Genomic DNA, 18,776 nt, shown 5'->3' with positions numbered 1-18,776 from the left:
TTATGGGGTGTTGAGAGTTCTCTTTGTGCTTGTCTGTCATCCTTTGCTGCTTGAAATCAGACAGCAGTTAGCAGCCTCTCCACCATTTACTAGCATAGCTCATTAAGACATCGAGACACTTCATCAAAACCCAAAGTCCTCCAATTCTGTGTGTGTGTGTGTGTGTGTGTGTGTGTGTACATCAAACATTTCCAAAAAAGAGATCATATTTCATAATAAACATATTCATTCACTCATTCAACAAATATTTACTTAACACTTTTTGTGTTTACTTAAATACTAGAGAAAAAAACACAAATTTCCACATATTTTTACTGATGAAATTCAAAACTTTACTTATGGACACTGATATTTGAAATTCATGTAATTTTCACATGTAATATTCTTTCAATTTTTTTTTACCCCAACCATTTAAAAATATAAAAACCATACTTAGTTTGCAAGGGGTACAAAGATAGCCAGCAGGCTGAACCTGGCCTTTGGGCCCTAGTTTACCAACCCTGTTCCGGAGAGAACCTCCGGGAATTCCTGCTGAGTGGGTTTCTGTACATGCCATGGGTTCCCAGACCTGTTCCCACAAGCACACACACATCACACACACATCCACACATCATTTCTGAAGGCGTTTTCCAATTGAGTTGCTGTATAATTCTAGTTCTGTTAACTATATTTTGGTCTTAACCCCCACTTCAATCAGTGGAGTTTTGTATTTGTTTTTAACTCTTGTCAAGCTTGCTGGCACTAACAGTGATTGCGTTTCCCAGGCAGATTCTCTTAAAGCTGGTTATTATTGAGACTGTGTATTTAATCTAACTCCAGATGTGAGTGATAGATACCTTGAAAAACACACCATGATTTCACACTTGAATAAACTGTTTGTGAGTGCAAAAGTAGCTTCTTGTACCGAAGTTTTCAATCATAGGGAAACCAAAAAGCTGCCATAGAAAACAAGAGAAGAAATGCCCCCATAGTGGCACAATCCCTGCTTTCTAACAAGCAGTGTTGGTCACTGCTTTAGCTCAACCTGTGAAGGCAAACCCATCTAATGACTCCCGAGAATCAAAAGCTTTCCCAGGTCATATTTTCAGTTCAAAATATAAAGTATGCTGCACTTGAACAACTTGCTACTGGGACTTCTGGTGGAACTCTTATCCACCTGTTTGCCTTCTCAGAATGAGTTCCCACCTTTGCCTCTGATATGCCCTGGAACTCCCTGGCTCTCCAGCCTTTCCTTTTCATGGTGAGAACAGTCCAGCCCACAGGCTGTTCTACTGCTGTGTTCAGCCAGTCCCACAGAATGAACGTGGCGGTCAGACCAGAGGAGAAATGTATGGATTGTCTGACTGGGTTCCTCTGCGTCACTGAGGCCACAGGGAGTAATTGGATGTTCACACCAGAAGGCACTCAGATGTACTTGCCGCAGTTAGAGAGGCAGTTTGCACCAGACGGCAAAGTGGCATCTGATGAGAAGGGAATGGTTTTATCTGGAAGAATATACACTGCAGAACGTTGACTCTCTCTTTCCTTCCTACCCTTCCAAAGCCCTTCTAGTCATTCGCTGGCGTGCCGACAAATCTATGCCAACAAATACAAGGCTTATGGTTCAGTGGGAGCGCTTCCCAGCCTTGATCTGCTTGGGCTTGGTGTTTCTTGTGCTTTCCTTGAGCATTCATGTGTTTGTTCCTCATTAGAGAGGATGTGCCCAATATAAATGAAATAGAAATTGTCTATGTCTCCAGGAACTTAAAATTCCCTTGGGAAGATGCTTACAAAGCAAATTATACAAAACCAGAAAATAGAAGTAACTAATTACTAGTCACTGAAAGTGAACATGAGGGTATTCTACAGGGAGGGATTCGGACTTGTTGAAGGAGACAGTTTTGTACTTGATCTTCAAGGAGGTGATGCACTTGACTACATACACAGGAGCTGTAGGAGCACTGAATCCTGCATAACTAGTGACTCCATCAGCTCATTCTGCCCCCTGTATCAGCGAAGGCTTGGTGCCCAAACATTCCAGCACCCCTTCAGCTTAATGAGTCATGGAATCACTTTTACCTGAATTTATCTCTGTCCAAAGTGGTTGGGTGTAATGTCTAAATCCCAGGAGTATGTCAAGGCATAATTCATGATTGTCAGAACGGTCCTGCTATAAAGTTTGAAACACACACAAGATGTTCTTTCAAACTACTCACTTGCCAAGCTTTCTTAATTTTTCACAGTCTAATCCAGTCGGAGCTGACAACGGACTGGCTGGGGTGTATTTATTCATCACAAGCAAGAGCTCTCAGAGCTAAGAACCCCAATTGCTAAATCCATTACCCCTGAGCTCTTGGTGCCTACTTTTTCTTTCAATGAGAAAAGTTCATTGAAGGATTACTGTTGCAACATGATCTCTGTATCTTAATATGGAAATCAAAAGGCTTCAATCACCTTGTCACTTAAGATCAGCAGTGACATATGACAGAGGCTGTGAGATGAAAGGTTTTGCCTTTGCAACCCTATCCCTGGACTGGTATGCTTATCATAAGTAGTAAGATTTTATATTTATGGTGCATATGCCCCAAAAGATACTAACAACATTCTAATGAGAATCATAACAGTCCACTTTATTAGGGCATTTTACTGTTAATCCATCTCAGTATACATGTTTGAATGACAGAGGAACCCAGAAGAGCTTGAGCAGATGCTCATTGAGCTGCAAAGCCTCTGGAAAGAATACCTAAATGAAACAAAGAACAGACTGATAATCGTGTAGACATTTGAGAAAAGTTGTCATGCGTAGTTTGGGGCATCTTTCAGGCACCTGAGATGATTGTGATATATCATAATTGATGTCTTAAGGAGTTCTCTCGGCAAGGTCTTGTATTCTTTGCATTCCCCGCCCCCCAACCACCACCAACAACCTTAACCCCCCCCCCCCCCCCCGCCCCAATTCCAGTGGTAATTCAGAGTTGCCAGAAATAGGTTTAGGCTTTAGGATTCTCTGGCTCTAGACATTACACTCATACAGTGTACAGCCATAAACCACTTGAATATGCCTATTACTGAGGAGAAAACTAAGACAAAGCAAGTTCACGGTGGAGTGGACCGCCTGCCACACCAAGTAATCACTGTCGGTATTGGAAGTGCCCAGGTGGAAGCTGTCTGACATCTGTCCAGCAAAGAGTCCTGCCTTAGTTGGAAGGGTGGACTTCGGTTTTAGTTCCTGCTTTAAAGCACTCACACTTTGTCAGGTACAACTACATGCTAGTTTGACAAAGTATAAACTCTTACACCTGGCTTTAAGCTATATTTAATTTATATGAATTACAAACTAGCTAATAGCGGTTTTCTGTTTAGAAAGTAGTGTCTATTTCTGGGGACATTTTTTTCTACGTGAAGCTTTTGCATCAGTTAACTGTGCCCTTATAAAGTTGAGTGTGGACCTTGGTCCCTGGATTATATGACCAATTATATAGGGAAACAGGGACAAGTGAGTCTGTGTGATGCAGGCTGGAAGTTAGTGTGCTGTGATGGAAGGAGAAAGGGCGAGTCTGTTTTTACCTCTGAGAAATGGAGAGGATGCCTCTCAGATCGCTGCTATGCACGTCGCATGAGATGCCATATGATGATAAGTGACGGGCATGTTAAAGGCGTCTAAGAGATGACAGCTGCTTTCTCAGCACACCGAGGTGTGGCCTCAGAGGGTAGTTCCTTATGTGATGAGTGGAGCGATCTTACAGGGCTCCTGTGACTTTAAACCTGAGAGTCCTGATGTGGGAACAGGCCCTCCTGAGCTCTAACCCACAGAATATTTCTGATTGGGGAGAAATTAAGGCCCTCACTGTAATTGGGAAAATCGATGGTCAGTATTTTTTAACACATATTGTTACACTCACCAGCTCTGAAAGAAATGAGAACACTGTGACATTTGCTGAGAACAGACAAGATTAATCTGTGAAACCATTTTTTAGAATAACACAAGAAACTGCTTCTATTTGTGTTTTACAAAGAGTTGCTTCTATAATACGTGGAAAATACTTCAGGGGTCTAACTGTGCCTGTGCCTTTGGGTCTTTTTAATAATTAATGATAGGGGACATAGAATAGTGGATATTACAAATCTAGGGGGATATTTAAAAAACTGTTTTGCTCATTTCCTCACCAGTTCCCCTCGTCCACTAGGCTCTTTGAAAAGCTTCTTCATCGCAGGTATTCTGCTTGGTCCTGGACATGCACATTACATGTGACATGTCCCTGCCCAGATGAGGGGCAGGACACCCTGGCCAGCAAAAGGACTGGTGGCTTCCACAGGCAGAGCCCTCGCTCCTGCTCGTGCAGACTTGACCACCTTTATCCTTCATTGTACCCAAATCATAGCCTGCCTGTGCCATACTAGACAGCAGCGGCAACTGTCGGCATTCGAGCAGGACTTGAAAAAGCTCAGACTGTGGAGGCATAAGAGGCAGGGGAGACATTGCCAGGTTATGCATTCCCTTAGCCCGCCACATTTTCAGTTCCAGCCAGAGAGCACCATTAGCATGTTCCTCACGTGCTGCCTTTTGAGAACACAAGTTTAGAGGCTGTGAAGGCTCTGGAGATTTTTAAGCCAAGGTATATTAAAAGAGAATCTTCAAATCAGAAGTACAAAGTGGGAATTTATTATCATTTTTTAAAAGTTTCAGCTTCTTACCACCTTTCTTAGAAGTATTGGGATGATTTCCAGGACTTAAGTTTAAAATAAATTTGTATTCCAGTTAATAGTCACTCCAGTTTTTTGTTTTTATTGGTTTTAGCATCTGTATAAACAAATTCTTAAAACAGACTCAGAAATCCAGCTCTCTAAGTGGTATTACTGGATCTGCTCTTGGCTGTATGCTTTCGTTCAGGTGATGGAAAATATCTTTTTCATGTGGGTAGTCTCTAGTTCATTGCTCTCACGTCTGCATCCTGACTGGACAGTTGGGGTAATAGGTGTCTGTGAACCAAGCTCATCCCTGCTGCCTGCTTATCTTGCCTCACTCTCCCTCTCTCTCTCCTGATCATAGAACAATGGCCAACCCAAATGTCTTTTCACAGAAGAGTACATTGTAGACCTTCAAGGGACCTTGAGCGTTACCTAACTTAACCTACTGATTTGACTTTATTAGATAAATGTAAGATGATTCATGCATTAACTACACATCTCTTGATAGTATTTTGTATGGAACTGAAAGTTTTCAAGGTATTTGTAAATTTATTTTACTTGTTTTTAGAATACTGTTAGCAAATTGGAACATTTTCACAGTTCACAAAGTGATGAAAGTCATATTGGTATTACAGATTGTTTTTTGAGGTTGTGTTATGTGTTGAATGGAAACGTGGGAAGATGCAAGTTGACTCTGTTTCAAAATGCTAAGTAACTGGTGATTTTCTCAGTGCTTGTTCACTTTGAAGTTGAGAGCAGATATGAAAAGTATTCCTTTTCTTGAAAAGGTGTACATTTTTCATATTCATGGCCAAGAATACAGAAACAGGGATTATAATCTCAGTAGTAAAACTGTGTTTATGATTTATAAAATCATAAGTTATGAGCTTGTAAAATATGAGTCCTGGGCATTGCTCCTACTGGAATCAGATTTACTTGTACATCCTCTTCCTCCTTTGTTTCTATGGTTTTTAAAACAGATACATTGCAGCAGTGTGGGAGGGCGGCTGCCCCTGGCATTAAAGGGCTCTCCCCAGCAAGTCATTGTTCTGCCTACACTTTCCTCGGGATAAATAGGATTCGGGTGCTGGCACCTCTCTTGCTTGTCTCCATGCCCTGCTAAGCCCGCTGCGCAGTGGCCCATGGTTGTTACAGTCTTTGCCACTGGAGGAGTTATTACGAGTATGGTTATTTTCTGGGATTAGAACAGCCCTCTGAATTCAACAGGTGACTCAAAAATTGTCTTATATTTCCTAATAATGAAAAGTGTGATTAATAGCAGCAATTGGTTCCCATGATTTAACTGAAAAGCAGGAATAATAGGTGAGCAAGGTAGGGAGCCATAGGCTATCACTTGAATTTGAATTCCTGTGTCACAGATACACTCCAGAAAAGTTGACAAACTCCTTTTAATGCCATGAAACTAGATGAGACCTATTCTACATAAACAGGCCACCTTCACAGAGACTGTGTGTGGCTGTGCACCCTTATAGGGAAGGCAAGACCTTTCTTGTCCATTAAGCTGGGATTGCCTCGCACCAAGAAAGCCCTGAGATTTTTCCACTCTGCTGCGCAGCATTTCAGCTCTCTTTCCCCATTTGAAGAACGGAAAGACTAAGTGACCTTGTTTTCGTCTCCTGGGACAGCTATTTTTAAATTTTTCTCAAAATTACCTGGTGGGGTTCCAGCCAAAATTGAATGCGGACAGGTAACATTTAAACTTCTTTCCAAAAGCCCAGTCGGTTATTCCATATGTTCTACATTTTACATTTTGAAATTTTAAACTTTAACCACAGACTTTGTTTTTTTAGGCCTGGGTAAAATAAGGTTTGTGTTGATTAGATGAGGTGTGATGTTGTTGGTAAGGTACCCTTTGGTGAGAGCTCTCTAGGGCATTGGCCACTCAAAATCCAGTTGTCCATTTGTATGATATTGATTCTGCCAGAATTTCAAATGTGATGCTACTTTGATTCCACTGAGCCCGCATTAAAGTTCTGCTCTATCAAGGAAATACATGGTCCATTTATACATGCTGGTTTGTAATAAAGTTGAGTTTCTTCCCGCCAAGTTCAGAATAACTTACACAGTCCTAATTTGAAAACAGTCATTCAGAAAACTCTTTCGACCAACCAGTCTCTTCCTATGTGAGTAAGTGAATATGAAGGAAGAAGCCGGGTAATTATGAAAACCTAAATTTAGCATTATTATTAAATGGCTTGATTATTTTAAAAGTCTCTGGGCAAAGTTATTCTAGAAAGTGACTTTCCTTAAAGCATAGTCCTGCCCTGGCCAGTGTGGGTCAGTTGGTTGGGTTTCATCCCTTTCTGGTTGGATTCCTGGTCAGGGCACATGCCCAAATTGGAGGCTTGATCCCCAGTGCGGGGCATGTTGGAGTCAGCCAATTGGTGTTCTACTCTCACATCTTTTCATCAATGTTCCTCTCCCTCTCTCTCTAAAAATCAGTAAAAATATTTCAAATTTAATAAGGCATAGTCCTTATATTCTTCATCATAAAGGGACTCCCTTTCCACACCTACGTTTTCATCACATTACTGCCAACCAGGTGCAACCCATATAGTGACACCAGCATTTCCTTTTTTTATCCCAACCTACTAAGGCAGTGGTCAGCAAACTGCGGCTCGCGAGCCACATGTGGCTCTTTGGCCCCTTGAGTGTGGCTCTTCCACAAAATACCACGGCCTGGGCGAGTCTATTTTGAAGAAGTGACATTAGAAGAAGTTTAAGTTTAAAAAATTTGGCTCTCAGAAGAAATTTCAGTCGTTGTACTGTTGATATTTGGCTCTGTTGACTAATGAGTTTGCCGACCACTGTACTAAGGCATGAATTTTCTCTCTCTTCTCAAGCCTTACAGTGGAACGTATTTATTTGAAGTTAAAATGTAAACCTTACATAACCTCAGCTGTTGTGAGTGAGTCCTCATATTTAGGAACAAGACTAACACAGACCTGAGTATCTGGTCCATGTCAGAGGAGTGATGGAGGCATCTCCCTTCTCCCCATCCCCAGCCAAAGGGAGAAGGGCTGCCATGCTAACTTGTTCTTTCTGGGAGGAAGGTGGAACGCATGCATTCCCAGCCCTGGTGCCTTCTCTCCTGGAACAGGTGCCAGGGGCCCACACTTGGCCTTTGGAGGAGAAAGAAGGTGTTTCCAACACACCAGGTTCCAGGTTGGCACTTGGCTCCTGTGATAGGAAGGGTTAACACATGAATGTGGCATCTAAATTTCCACATCAGTGCAAATACCTGAGTAATCCATAACAGAGCTGGAATCTGACAAGATCACAAAGCTTGAGGACTTCAGTGTCCCTCTTTTTCATGGCAGACTGGGGTCGCCATGTATAACATTGTTGCTAAGGTGCTGTTTATTCTGAATTTCATTTAGGTGACTTTCCAGCTCACTTTCTGAAGGTATCTTCAATCTATTCAACCTGTCACCCCCTATAGTATTCAACCAAAGTGTCTGCCACTTTGTTCTATGCTTTACAGTTCATTTCTACCCGGGTGGGATGTGAGGGAGATCGAGGAATACCTGGTACTCAGCCTGGTCTCTAACTGCTGAGGGCTAATGGCTCCAGCTGGAGTCCTCCTGGATGCCCTGACAAGTAAACAGCTGGTATTTAACCAGTTTTAATCTTTTCTCACACCTCAGGATGATTCCAGTCCTGCCACTCCAGATGGGAATGAAAACTCCACTACGACAACCAGCACCTTCACCATCCAGGAGTACTTTGCCAAGCGGATGGCAGAGCTAAAGAACAAGCCACAGGTTGTGGCTGCAGGGCCTGACCTTCCAGAGACCCAAATGGAAAGGAAAAGGGGAAAGAAAAGAAAGAAAGAGGCAAAAAATAAAAATGTGGAGAATTACATCCAACCCAAGACCAAGAAAAAGAGAGACCAAGCTGAGCAGCAGCTTGGAGACCCTCAGGGGGACAAGAATTCTGATGCTTCTGCTGAAGATGGAGAGGACTGCATGTGGTTATATGATGACCAGGACTTACCACCAAAGCCCAAAAAAAAGAGAGAAAAGAAAAAGCTACAAAAGCAGGTTGAGGCAGCAGTGGATGCTACTGTGGATGAAACACCAGTGAAAAAGAAGAAGAAAAAGAAGAAAGATTCCAAGTAAATTCTCTGGAGCCAGGGCCTTCCAGCCACTCAGGTGTCTGGGCACTGCCAGGCTGCCTTGGCCTGGAGTCAGAGCAGAGTTCACCCAAGAGAGTGTGTGCACACCTTTTAACATGCCCGCGGATTGCTGGGTCTCGCCCTCTCACCACATTTTCCCCAAACCATTTTTCAAGAAGGACTTTTTAATGTTTCAAATCATGGCTCTCATGAACAAATAAATTTCTTTGTAGACTCCGAGCCTTTCACTGTGAGTGTTCATTCATATTCGTATGAACACGTCAAGTTGTGTATGTGCACACGTGTGTAGGTATGTCACAGTCTATATTTGCTCTTTATTTCCTTCAGTAACAATGAATTGTGCTTCCTTCTGAAGGACTTAGTCTAATTAAAGGATTAAGAGGCAATAGTTTAGATTCAGATCATTCTTTTTGTTCTATTGCCAACCATACATTTTTGCCAAGTAGGTATTATATTAGTACATTCCCAAATCAGACTTGTTTTGGTTTGGTTTGATTTGGTGTAGTTTTGGTGGGGAAACTGTTTTAATGCCCTCTCTTCACTAAGCAGTGGCAGCCTGGTGTTCTGAGGTCTCCTTCCCAAGACTGTAGTCTAAGTGAGCTGACTAGAGACCGTGGAACCTTCCCTGAGAGAGAGTAGGCAGGCCGTGTGGTGCTGCTCGGGGACAAATCCCCTATTGTGGGCTCTACCTTTTTTTATAATGACCAGGAGCTCCTCAGAAGCTTAAAAGATTGGGAGTCCAAGGTCAGGAAATTAATTTTATCTGTAAACCAGTCACTCTATAGATTGAAACTACCTTGTGAATGTTCTTAAAAGTATTAATAGCACATAAATGTAAAAGATACTTCTCAGTTCAGTCCTGCTCAGACCCAGTGGTGTCACCGAGTTGTGTTTATACTGCCTTCTGCCACACCCTGGCGTCTCCCTGTGTGTGTTTACCCAGATAACTTCACGCCCTCCTTGGGACACAGAATGAAGAAGAAAATGCATGCTTATAAATTAGAGGTCCAGCCCTATTGTTTTCTCTGCCTGTTTCTCCTCTCTTCCTTTCTTTGTTCTCTTTATCTCTTCCTTCTTTTCTTCTCCAACCTTTTCTTCGTTTATTCCCTCATCCACATTCCCCCCTTATTTTCAATTCCAGTTTTCTTCTAACCCCTTTTTAGTTGCCTGCTGCCCGTCCTGCTCTTATAGTCTTAGTGCTTGGCCTGCTTCTGACAGACCTGTCAGAGAGGCTGTGGGGGTGTGGCAGGGCGTGCAGGCTCAGTGCTCTTTTCCACTTGATTGATAGATTGCTCCTGGATAATACATGCAAGCTGATGACCTTTTGCCCTGATTTTAACTCTGGAGGAGAGGAGGTGGGCCATCATACATTAGATATGAAGCATGGCCCTGAGAGTCTTCAAATTGAGAAAGTATAGTAAGGATGTTCGGTTTTGGTCTCTTAAGAATTCTGAATTGTTTAAAAAATCACACACACTACCCACAAAGAAAATTCAGAGCCGGAGGTCTAGTTTCTGAATTTTATCATGGCCCCCAGGAGTTCAGAATCCCAGGCTATGGTCCAGTCTATTAAAGCACCAAAGATTTTTAAAGTCACTTTGCTTCACAGAGGGCACATGCCCAAATTATCTCTGCTTGTCCTATCTTGTAAATGAACTGAGTTCCAGAAGGGAGTGGGAATGTATGAAACCTAAAGGGAATACTCTTTAAAAAAATATTTTTTCTTCTCCATCCACATATTTAATATATATGTTTAATATATATTTAATATATTTATACATATATTTAACATATTCTTTTTTTGCCTTTTATTTTATTAACTTTAACTTTTTTTTTTTTTTTAACCAAAAAAATTGAGAGTCATGCTGAATTGTGTGAGGGTTTAGGAAGCAGGTCAGATGCGGACGTCAGGTGAGATGAAGGGGCCGGCCAGGAAGACCAGGTAGGGAGGTGCTGAAGGAAAGTTCTTGGAGTTGAGGATTCCAAGGCAAGAGTAAAACATCTCAAGATTATTTAGATGCAACTAAATAAAGAGCTCCTGTAGGCTGTAATTTCTATTATTTTAATGGGCTGCAAAAAGAATTCCTGGATGATTTTAGGAATTTCAGGGTAGCCTGAGAACGAAGTACTTGCTCAGCAAAGAGCAGACAGTGTAACCCTCTACTCTGAAGGACATGGAAGCTTAATTTTCACTGGAAATCTGCAGTGTTCATTTTCCCCAAGTGTCTCTTTTATAGGCCACTTAGTTTTCCAGATCTAAGCGGAAGATTGAACAATGAAATATATACACTTGAAAGTTGCATTTCATAGACATGATATTTCTTAAATTGTTAACATATGAACCCTGTTTTTGCCTTATTATTTCACTTGGTAAAAATGTATTTGTATTCTTCAGTGCTTTCCTTGGCATCCTCCAGTTTTAATAGGGAAAATAGGTACCCCGGAAAAGATTTAGCCAATGAAGAGGTTCTTAAATGTTATAGCACCCTTCTTTCCCTTCTGTTAATTTTAATAGATATTAATTATTGCTGCATGAGGTCCTATGTGCCTGGCCCTATTCCAAGCACTTTAAATAAATCATCTCATGTCATCCTCAACCCAGTAAGTAAGCACTATTGTTAGTTACCCCCTTTTACAGGTAAACGCTGTTTTTATAAAAGGGCCTCTTTCAGTTTTTATAATTAGATTTATGCTGCTCCCAGAGAACCAGTGGAAGCCGCTGGCCAACGGTAGAGTTTTACAATGAACTGGGGTTAGCATTACTTACATGAGCTGTGGAAAATACTTGCGGATAGCCTGTACATTTGAAATTCTCAACGGATGCTCCTTCCAACTTGGTCAAGAGGTTGGTGGGAAATTAGGTAAGTAACTCAACTTCTTAAAACCTGTTTGCCAGTTTATGAAAAAAAGACAGTTTCTTCTAATTTGCAGAAAATACTGGTACTTCTGAAATACAAAACCTAAATGAGCCCTGGTTTTATACCACAGTGTGGATCTTGCCTCTCTCCTCCCTCACCTGTTGGCTGACTCCCGCAAGAGCAAGCTGGGACCTGCTCTTTTAGAAACAGCATCAGAGAAATGTTTCGGCACAATCTACCTGAGTGATCTCAGCCTGGACCAGCAAGCAGCGGCTGTATTTAGATTTGAGTAAGAACTTCCCCACCGTCACCCTGTTTATCTTGTGGGTTCTGCAATCATTGCATTTTGGAGCCTGTTGTGCTGGCGCTGGGGCTGGGGAGGTCAGATCCCTGCTGATGTGCGATTTCATAGCTCTCGGTTGTTAGTGAACAAATTAGTATCACATCCTAATAAAACGGATGACTAGACTCCATGCATAAAAGTATATGATCTAGTTAGGAAATACTGAGTCCACTAAAATGGCACGCACAAAGCCCTTATGGGACCGGTAAGAGGCGGGCAAAGGCTGAGACAGCAGGTAAAAAGGTGGGTGGGCACAGGACTGCGTCTGGTGCCAGTGTTGTGATGGTTGCAGTGTGTGGGCTAATGCAGACATGCTCGCGGAGCTCTTTCTCACCTGAGTTGAGTTTTTGTATAAGCGTTAGCAGCAAACTTAAAGAAAAGTGCAATGAATTATTTAACCAATGGAAGGATTTTGTAGTTAGTTACATCTTAAACTTTCTGTTTGTATTTCCTGTATTGGTTTTCCTTTGAGAAAGGTAACGTGGATGTGAGAAGCCGTTATTTGTTCTAAAACCATTTGCCGAGCCCCATCTTTGAACTAAGCCTAGGCCAGTTCAGGACATTTATTTATTAACTTATTTATTAATGAGTAACTAATCCATTACAGGGCCTACCCACATTCAAGATCTACCAACTTGTGTCATTTAGGATGGGTTTCCTTATCCTAGAACACTGTCAGTGGGATGTACTCAGGACCTGGCCCCCTCCACACTGGGGGGTTTCATCACCTTTAACATTCATGCTAATCGTGTTAATCAAATTGGGTAGTAAGCTGTAAGCCATTCTTTGCTAGCTCATTATTTGACTTGAACCTGAGGAGTGACTTCCTACTCAGATCTCCCTTATTAACATTTCTAACTGTGATAAATAAGCAAAATTATAATCACATTCTTCCACATAGAGTGAATTAAAAATGTATTTTGCCTAAGTGGAGAGTGTGAGAAAGATAGACCCCAGCTCCTCTCGCCAGACCCTCCCCTCACCTCTCCCTCCCTTCTGTTACTGGCATATCTGTTGAGAGAACTGGGTATAGAAGGACTAGGAGACCTAGCTTTGAGGTAGCCTTACTTTGCCTAGGGACCAGGGACACCCTTTGACCCAGGATGGAACAACAAATACTAAACATTTGTTAAAGAAATGGAATCCTGCTGAAGGCAAACTCCAGCCTTCAAAACTTGGGGAATGAAGCTGTGAGAAATCCAGGGGAGTGCCACAGAGCCTTCACTGAGGGGAGTGTCCTCGCTTTCACCCTCCTCCTCACCAGCTACACGGCTTCCCCCAGGTGAGTGGCTTTACTCCAGGCTGTTCTATCTCCTTTCACATACCCTACACCCCCTAAAACTCCTGAGTGTCCTTTCCTGAATACTCCTTGGCTGTCAGGAGACAGAAAGTCCTTGAATGTTTTGCTCAGAGGTTTTGTGTTCACTCTTGTTTGTTCTATCTCTCTCCCATATATGAGAGAGGACACCAATGGCAGTCACTTAATTAGGTTGAATTGTTCCATTTATCCAGTTAATTCCATAATAATTCTTCCTGGACCATTGCACCCACTGCCTTGAGGGGCCCCACGTCCCCCACTTGCACTCTCACTCTAGTGCATGACTGTGCCTCTTGTGTATCACTGTCCCTTCCCTCCTGCTGGCCTTCTCCATCTACTGGCCTTCAAAGCCTGCCTCTGATGTCATCAACAGTTTCTCCAGCCTTTCCTCATCCGGCCCCCAGCAGCAAACTCTCCCATTCCTGAATCTTCATAGCTTTCTGACTCATCCAAGTCTCCCTGATATTAGGGCTTATGGATGTCTCATTTCCCCCATTCAAGCCTAGGGCCACTGAAGGTGAAGTTAATCTCTATGCCTACAGCACCCAGGACACTGCCTTGCACATAGCAGGTAGAGAAAGACTCTTAAGTGAAGAAGCAAATGAATAGACCACAGCTAGGCAAGAACCGGGCTCTGAAGACCTACACTGTATCCAGGATGAGGATGTCTAGTCAGGGTGCACTGCTGTGACCACAGCCCCCACTTTGGGTTCCTTCAAGTTCTGAACACTATACCCAATATATGTGAGACCTGCGCACCCAATTTGAAGGCTTGATTATTGATTCCTCCCTACTTCTCCCCTAGCCTGCACTGTTGGTGGCTCACCTGCCCACCAGGATCTCCAATGACCCCCTCTCAGGGCCCCATTTTCAAGTCTCCCTCCAGTGGTGGCTGTAGGATCTAGCAAAATACCTGACGAGGCCCTCAGTACATTTTCCTCTCTTCCTCCAAGCACAAGAGAAAATGAAAAGTAAGTTCCCTACAAACTTCAGAGCCCAGTCAGAGGGGTGCAGCAGCCGTCCTCCCAGTGCCCCGCAGAGCTATCACCAGGGCTCCTGAACAACTACCTGCTGCAGCCACTCTTCCTCTTGACTGACAAGCTCCAGGATGAAACACAGGGCATTGTGGTCAGGTCATCCTGAAGACATCAGAGTCCCAGGAGGGCTTAGCACTCCCCACTGAAGGAGGTAACCTGTGAGCAGGCCCAGCGCAGGGTGGGGTGTGGTCACATTGACTCAGACTTCTCAGGTGACAGGTCTCAGGATCCTGCCCTTGCCTGGGACTCCTAGGCAGCCCTAGTCAAGCAAGTTGTTGCAAATTAGCCTAGAGGGATTACAAAATCCTGCTGAGATGGGGCAAGGCACTACAAGCTGAGATGAACAAATGATGGCAACTGTGCTGGAGGAGGGAGAACAGTGTACTCTGGCCACATAAGCCAGTAGGTTGGGTCTTCCAAATCAGAGGAGCCTGAGACAAGCCACCCTGCTCACCTCAACCCTGTAAGAGCTGTGTTATTACATTCCTCATTTGTAGATGAAAAAAATAGGCTCAGAGTTGCTCAGTGCCTACACCAAGGTGACCAGTTCATAATATGACAGGCGGAAGGGTTGTCCCCCTGAGCTCTGACCCTTTTTTGATCCTGGGGGCATGAGTGTGACAATTCAGAGTTTGGAGGAGTTGGTGCCCGAGTACTTGATGCTCTTCAGAGGGCAGTCAAGAGTGATGACCTTAAAATTCCTTTCCTGGAACTAAACTTCAGTGTTTTGAGTTTTGCTTCATGAATCTTGGAGTTTAGAACTGGAAGGAACCTTAGAAATTTAAACCAGAAAGATAAAAGTCAGAGCAATGATTTGGTGCAGAACCACCTGGGCAGAAGCAAAGGAGGTAGATGACTTCCTATGTCCTACCCAGTCCCTGGGCTAGAGCCTTCTCCTGGCTGGCTCCTGAGAGGTACTCAGGCTACAAAGACCACTCTACCCCAAGACCACTGGAAGTGATACTACATGACCTTTGAGTTTCAGGGGTCCCAGTCCTTTCTTATTACTAGTGTTTGACCAGGATGGTTGAAAGAGGCTTATACATAGAGATCTAAGGCACGGTATAATGAATATAGATAATTATGTTGTACTATAATTTAATGTGATAAATATCACTACATCGGCAATCATATTACAATATGTAAATGTGTCAAAGTAACACATTGTACACCTTCAACTTACACAATGTTACACATCAGATTTATTCAATAAAAAAAAGAGGCTTATGGTAACCAGGGAGGATGACCGATATGTGTATCTCATTATCAGTTATTAATGTCATCCTTTATTAAGCTGGATGCTTTGCAATTATTTTTTCATTCTCAGAACAACCTGTAGGTAATTATGATTACCCTAATTTTGGGTGTGAAAAAAATGAGATTCTGCTTGATTGACATTTTCTCAAGATTACACATCTAGTAAGTAGCCAAACCAGTACTGGAGCCCACATCTTTCTGACTCCAAAGCACCCACTGTTTCCTCTGTGCTACAGAGCCTCCTCACTATCCCTGAGGATCATCATGTGAACATGGTTGAGAAGAAAAATGATTCAAGATTTCATTCAGCAGCCACCTGCCTCCCTAACCACTCTTGGTGTGGATTGTGTGTCCCTCTCAGAGCTTTGCTCCTTTGGACATGATTGTGTGCTTTTTTCCAGCGTATCCCTGGAGAAGATTTTTCCTCCTGTATCTCCAACACCTAACACTCTGCCTATCCTCTAATGCATGTTTAAGAATTGTTTTTTAACTAATCAATGGAATTAATAAGTGAGTAAATGAAATAATTTCCTCTTATTCCTACATGTCTCTCTATTTTGGGACAGTGTGCACGTGTAGCCCAAAGAGATCTGTGCCTAGCCATCAATGTTGTGTTATTAACAGACTAATGAAGGTGTAATTTATAAACAATAAAATCACCAATTATAAGGGTACAATTTAATGAGTTTTGAGAAGTGAATACCATTGTGCAATCACGACCTCTATTGTAATATATGACATTTCTATCAGCCAGTAAGTGTCCTTGTGTTCCTTATCAGTTCCCTCACTCCATGCCCTGGCCCCTGGGCAGCCACTGATCTGCTTTCTATCATTATAGCTTTCTTATTTCCAGAATTTCATATAAATGGAATCATTTTAACTTAGAATAACACTTTTGAGATTTAACAGTGTTATTGTATTTGTCAGTAGTTTGTTCATTTTATTACTATGTAAATTATATTATATAGATAGACCACAATCTATCCATTCATCAGATGAACATTTGGAATTTTTGCAGCTGTGTACTCTTGTGCATAAAGCTTCAACTTTTAATACAAGAACATTCATATAAACATTCAAATAAATGTCCTTATTTGGACATACACTTTCATTTCTCATGGAGAAATTTCTAGGAGTGGAATGTCCAGGTCATATGATAAATATTTGTTTAACTTTGGTACTGCCAAACAGTTTTCTAAAGGCTACCACTTTACATTCTCACAAGCATTTTATGAGAGTTCTATATGTTCTATATTCTCACCAATACTTGGTACTCTCAATCTTTTTAATTTTAGCCATTCTAGTCGGTATATACTAGTATCTCATTATGGCTTTAAATTACATTTTTCCCTGATAAATAATAATGTTGAGCATCTTTTTCATGTGCTTATTGGCTATTTTTATATCTTTTCTAAAGCATTCTATTTTTGCCCTATGCTTTCATTGCATTTTCCTCTTAATATTGAGTTGAAGACGATTGCCTACATAGAAAACCCATAGGAATCTACCCCCAAAATGTCCTTGAACTGATAAGTAAGTTTAAATAGCTCACAGGATACAAGGGCCACATAACTATATAAGTACTTTAATGAACTATTGGCTTACTAGACAAAGACTTTAAAATAACTGTCTTTTATATGCTCAAAGAGCTAAAAGAATTAAAGGAAATTAGGAAAATTACATATGAACAAAATGAGAGTATAAACAAAGAGATTGAAATTATAAAAATAAACCTAACAAAATTCCAGACTGAAAAATGCAATAAATGCAATAACTGAAATTTTACTACATGTGTTCAACAGGAAACTCTAATAAGCAGAAGAAAAATATCAGTGAACTCTGAAGAGCTAAAAAAAAAAAAGTGAAGGAAAATGAACAAAGTCTAAGATACTTGTGGGACATAAACAAGCAGACCAATATAAACATTATAGGAGTGCCAGAAGGAGAAGAAAGGAGGAGAGAGAATATTTGAAGAAATGACTGAAAACTTAACAAACTTGATGAAATAGATGGATGAATCCAAGACGCTTAACAAACTTCAAGTATGATAAGCCCAAAGAAACTCACACCAAGACACATTACCAGTATAATCAAACTGTTGAAAGGTTTTTCAAAAAGCAAGAGAAAAGTGACTCATCACATGTAAGAGATCTATCAGTAGATTTCTCAGCAGAAGCTTTGCAGGACAGAAGTCAATGGGATTATATATTTTAAATAATGACATTTTAAAACTGTCAACCAAGAATTCTATACCTGGTAAAACTGTTCTTCAGAAAATGAGGGAGAAAGTAAGATATTTCCAGACAAAGAATTCATTGCCACTGGATCTGTTCTACAAGAAATTCTAAAGGGAGTCCTTCAAGTTGAAATATAAGGACACAAGAGAGAGAGTAACTTGAATCATATGAAAATATAAGGTTCTTTGTAAAGGTAAACAAATAGACAAGTATTAAAAAACAGTATTGTAGTTTTGGTTTATACCAAATTTTAATAAATTTTTAAAAACTGAAGTCATACAAAGTATTTTTTCCAATCACAATAGAATGAAACTAGAAATCAACAGAAGGAAAATTAGAAAATTCACAAATATGTGGAAATTAACACAAACTCAAACAGCCAATAAGTCAAAGAAAAAAATCACAAGGGAGATTAGGAAATATTGAGACAAAAACTATAACACATCACATGAAATCATGAAGCAGATACCTTCACTGTACACTATTCAAATTCCTGACCCATAGAGGCACCAAGCATAATAGTTGTTATTTGGATAATTTATTACGCAGTAATAGATAACTGGAGCACATCCCTTCATGGATCGTTGTCCGGTTCTAGCAGAAATTCAAGGTGAATGGTTCAAGGACCAAATTATACAGCTAGTCTAAGTGCATATGTTGAATGGGGAGCATGTTTCCCAGTGAGGTCTTCACAAAGACTGCTGAGACATCCCAACTTTCTGAATATAAATCCAGGAGCATTTGAGAGGAGTCTCTTCATATGAGTTGCTGTAGGCAACTCATGTCAGTGCTTGTGGGAAGTGAGGCTATTGAAGGCTGCCCTCTTGTTGCCCAGCTAGCTGGCACACTGTGCACTGTCCCTTTTGCCCCAACCCTTTTCTTTCCTTCTTTCCTTCCAT

General features: G+C 41.5%; 1 protein-coding gene across 1 annotated transcript in view; it reads left to right on the top strand.

Annotated features, from left to right (window-relative positions):
• The window catches only part of PINX1 (PIN2 (TERF1) interacting telomerase inhibitor 1), a 74,850-nt gene extending 65,810 nt beyond the window's left edge, over window positions 1–9,040 (top strand). Inside the window, exon 7 of the mRNA XM_079772419.1 lies at window positions 8,337–9,040. Coding sequence (XP_079628545.1) covers window positions 8,337–8,810 — 474 coding nt within the window. The 3' untranslated portion in view covers window positions 8,811–9,040. The remainder of the gene's footprint in view (window positions 1–8,336) is intronic.
• Window positions 9,041–18,776: the final 9,736 nt, after the last annotated feature.

The sequence above is a fragment of the Cnephaeus nilssonii genome (assembly GCF_951640355.1).
Source record: "Cnephaeus nilssonii genome assembly, chromosome: 5".
Taxonomy (NCBI): domain Eukaryota; kingdom Metazoa; phylum Chordata; class Mammalia; order Chiroptera; family Vespertilionidae; genus Cnephaeus; species Cnephaeus nilssonii.
The sequence above is the reverse complement of the archived record's forward strand: the minus strand, read 5'-3'. Positions and strand labels throughout refer to the sequence as shown.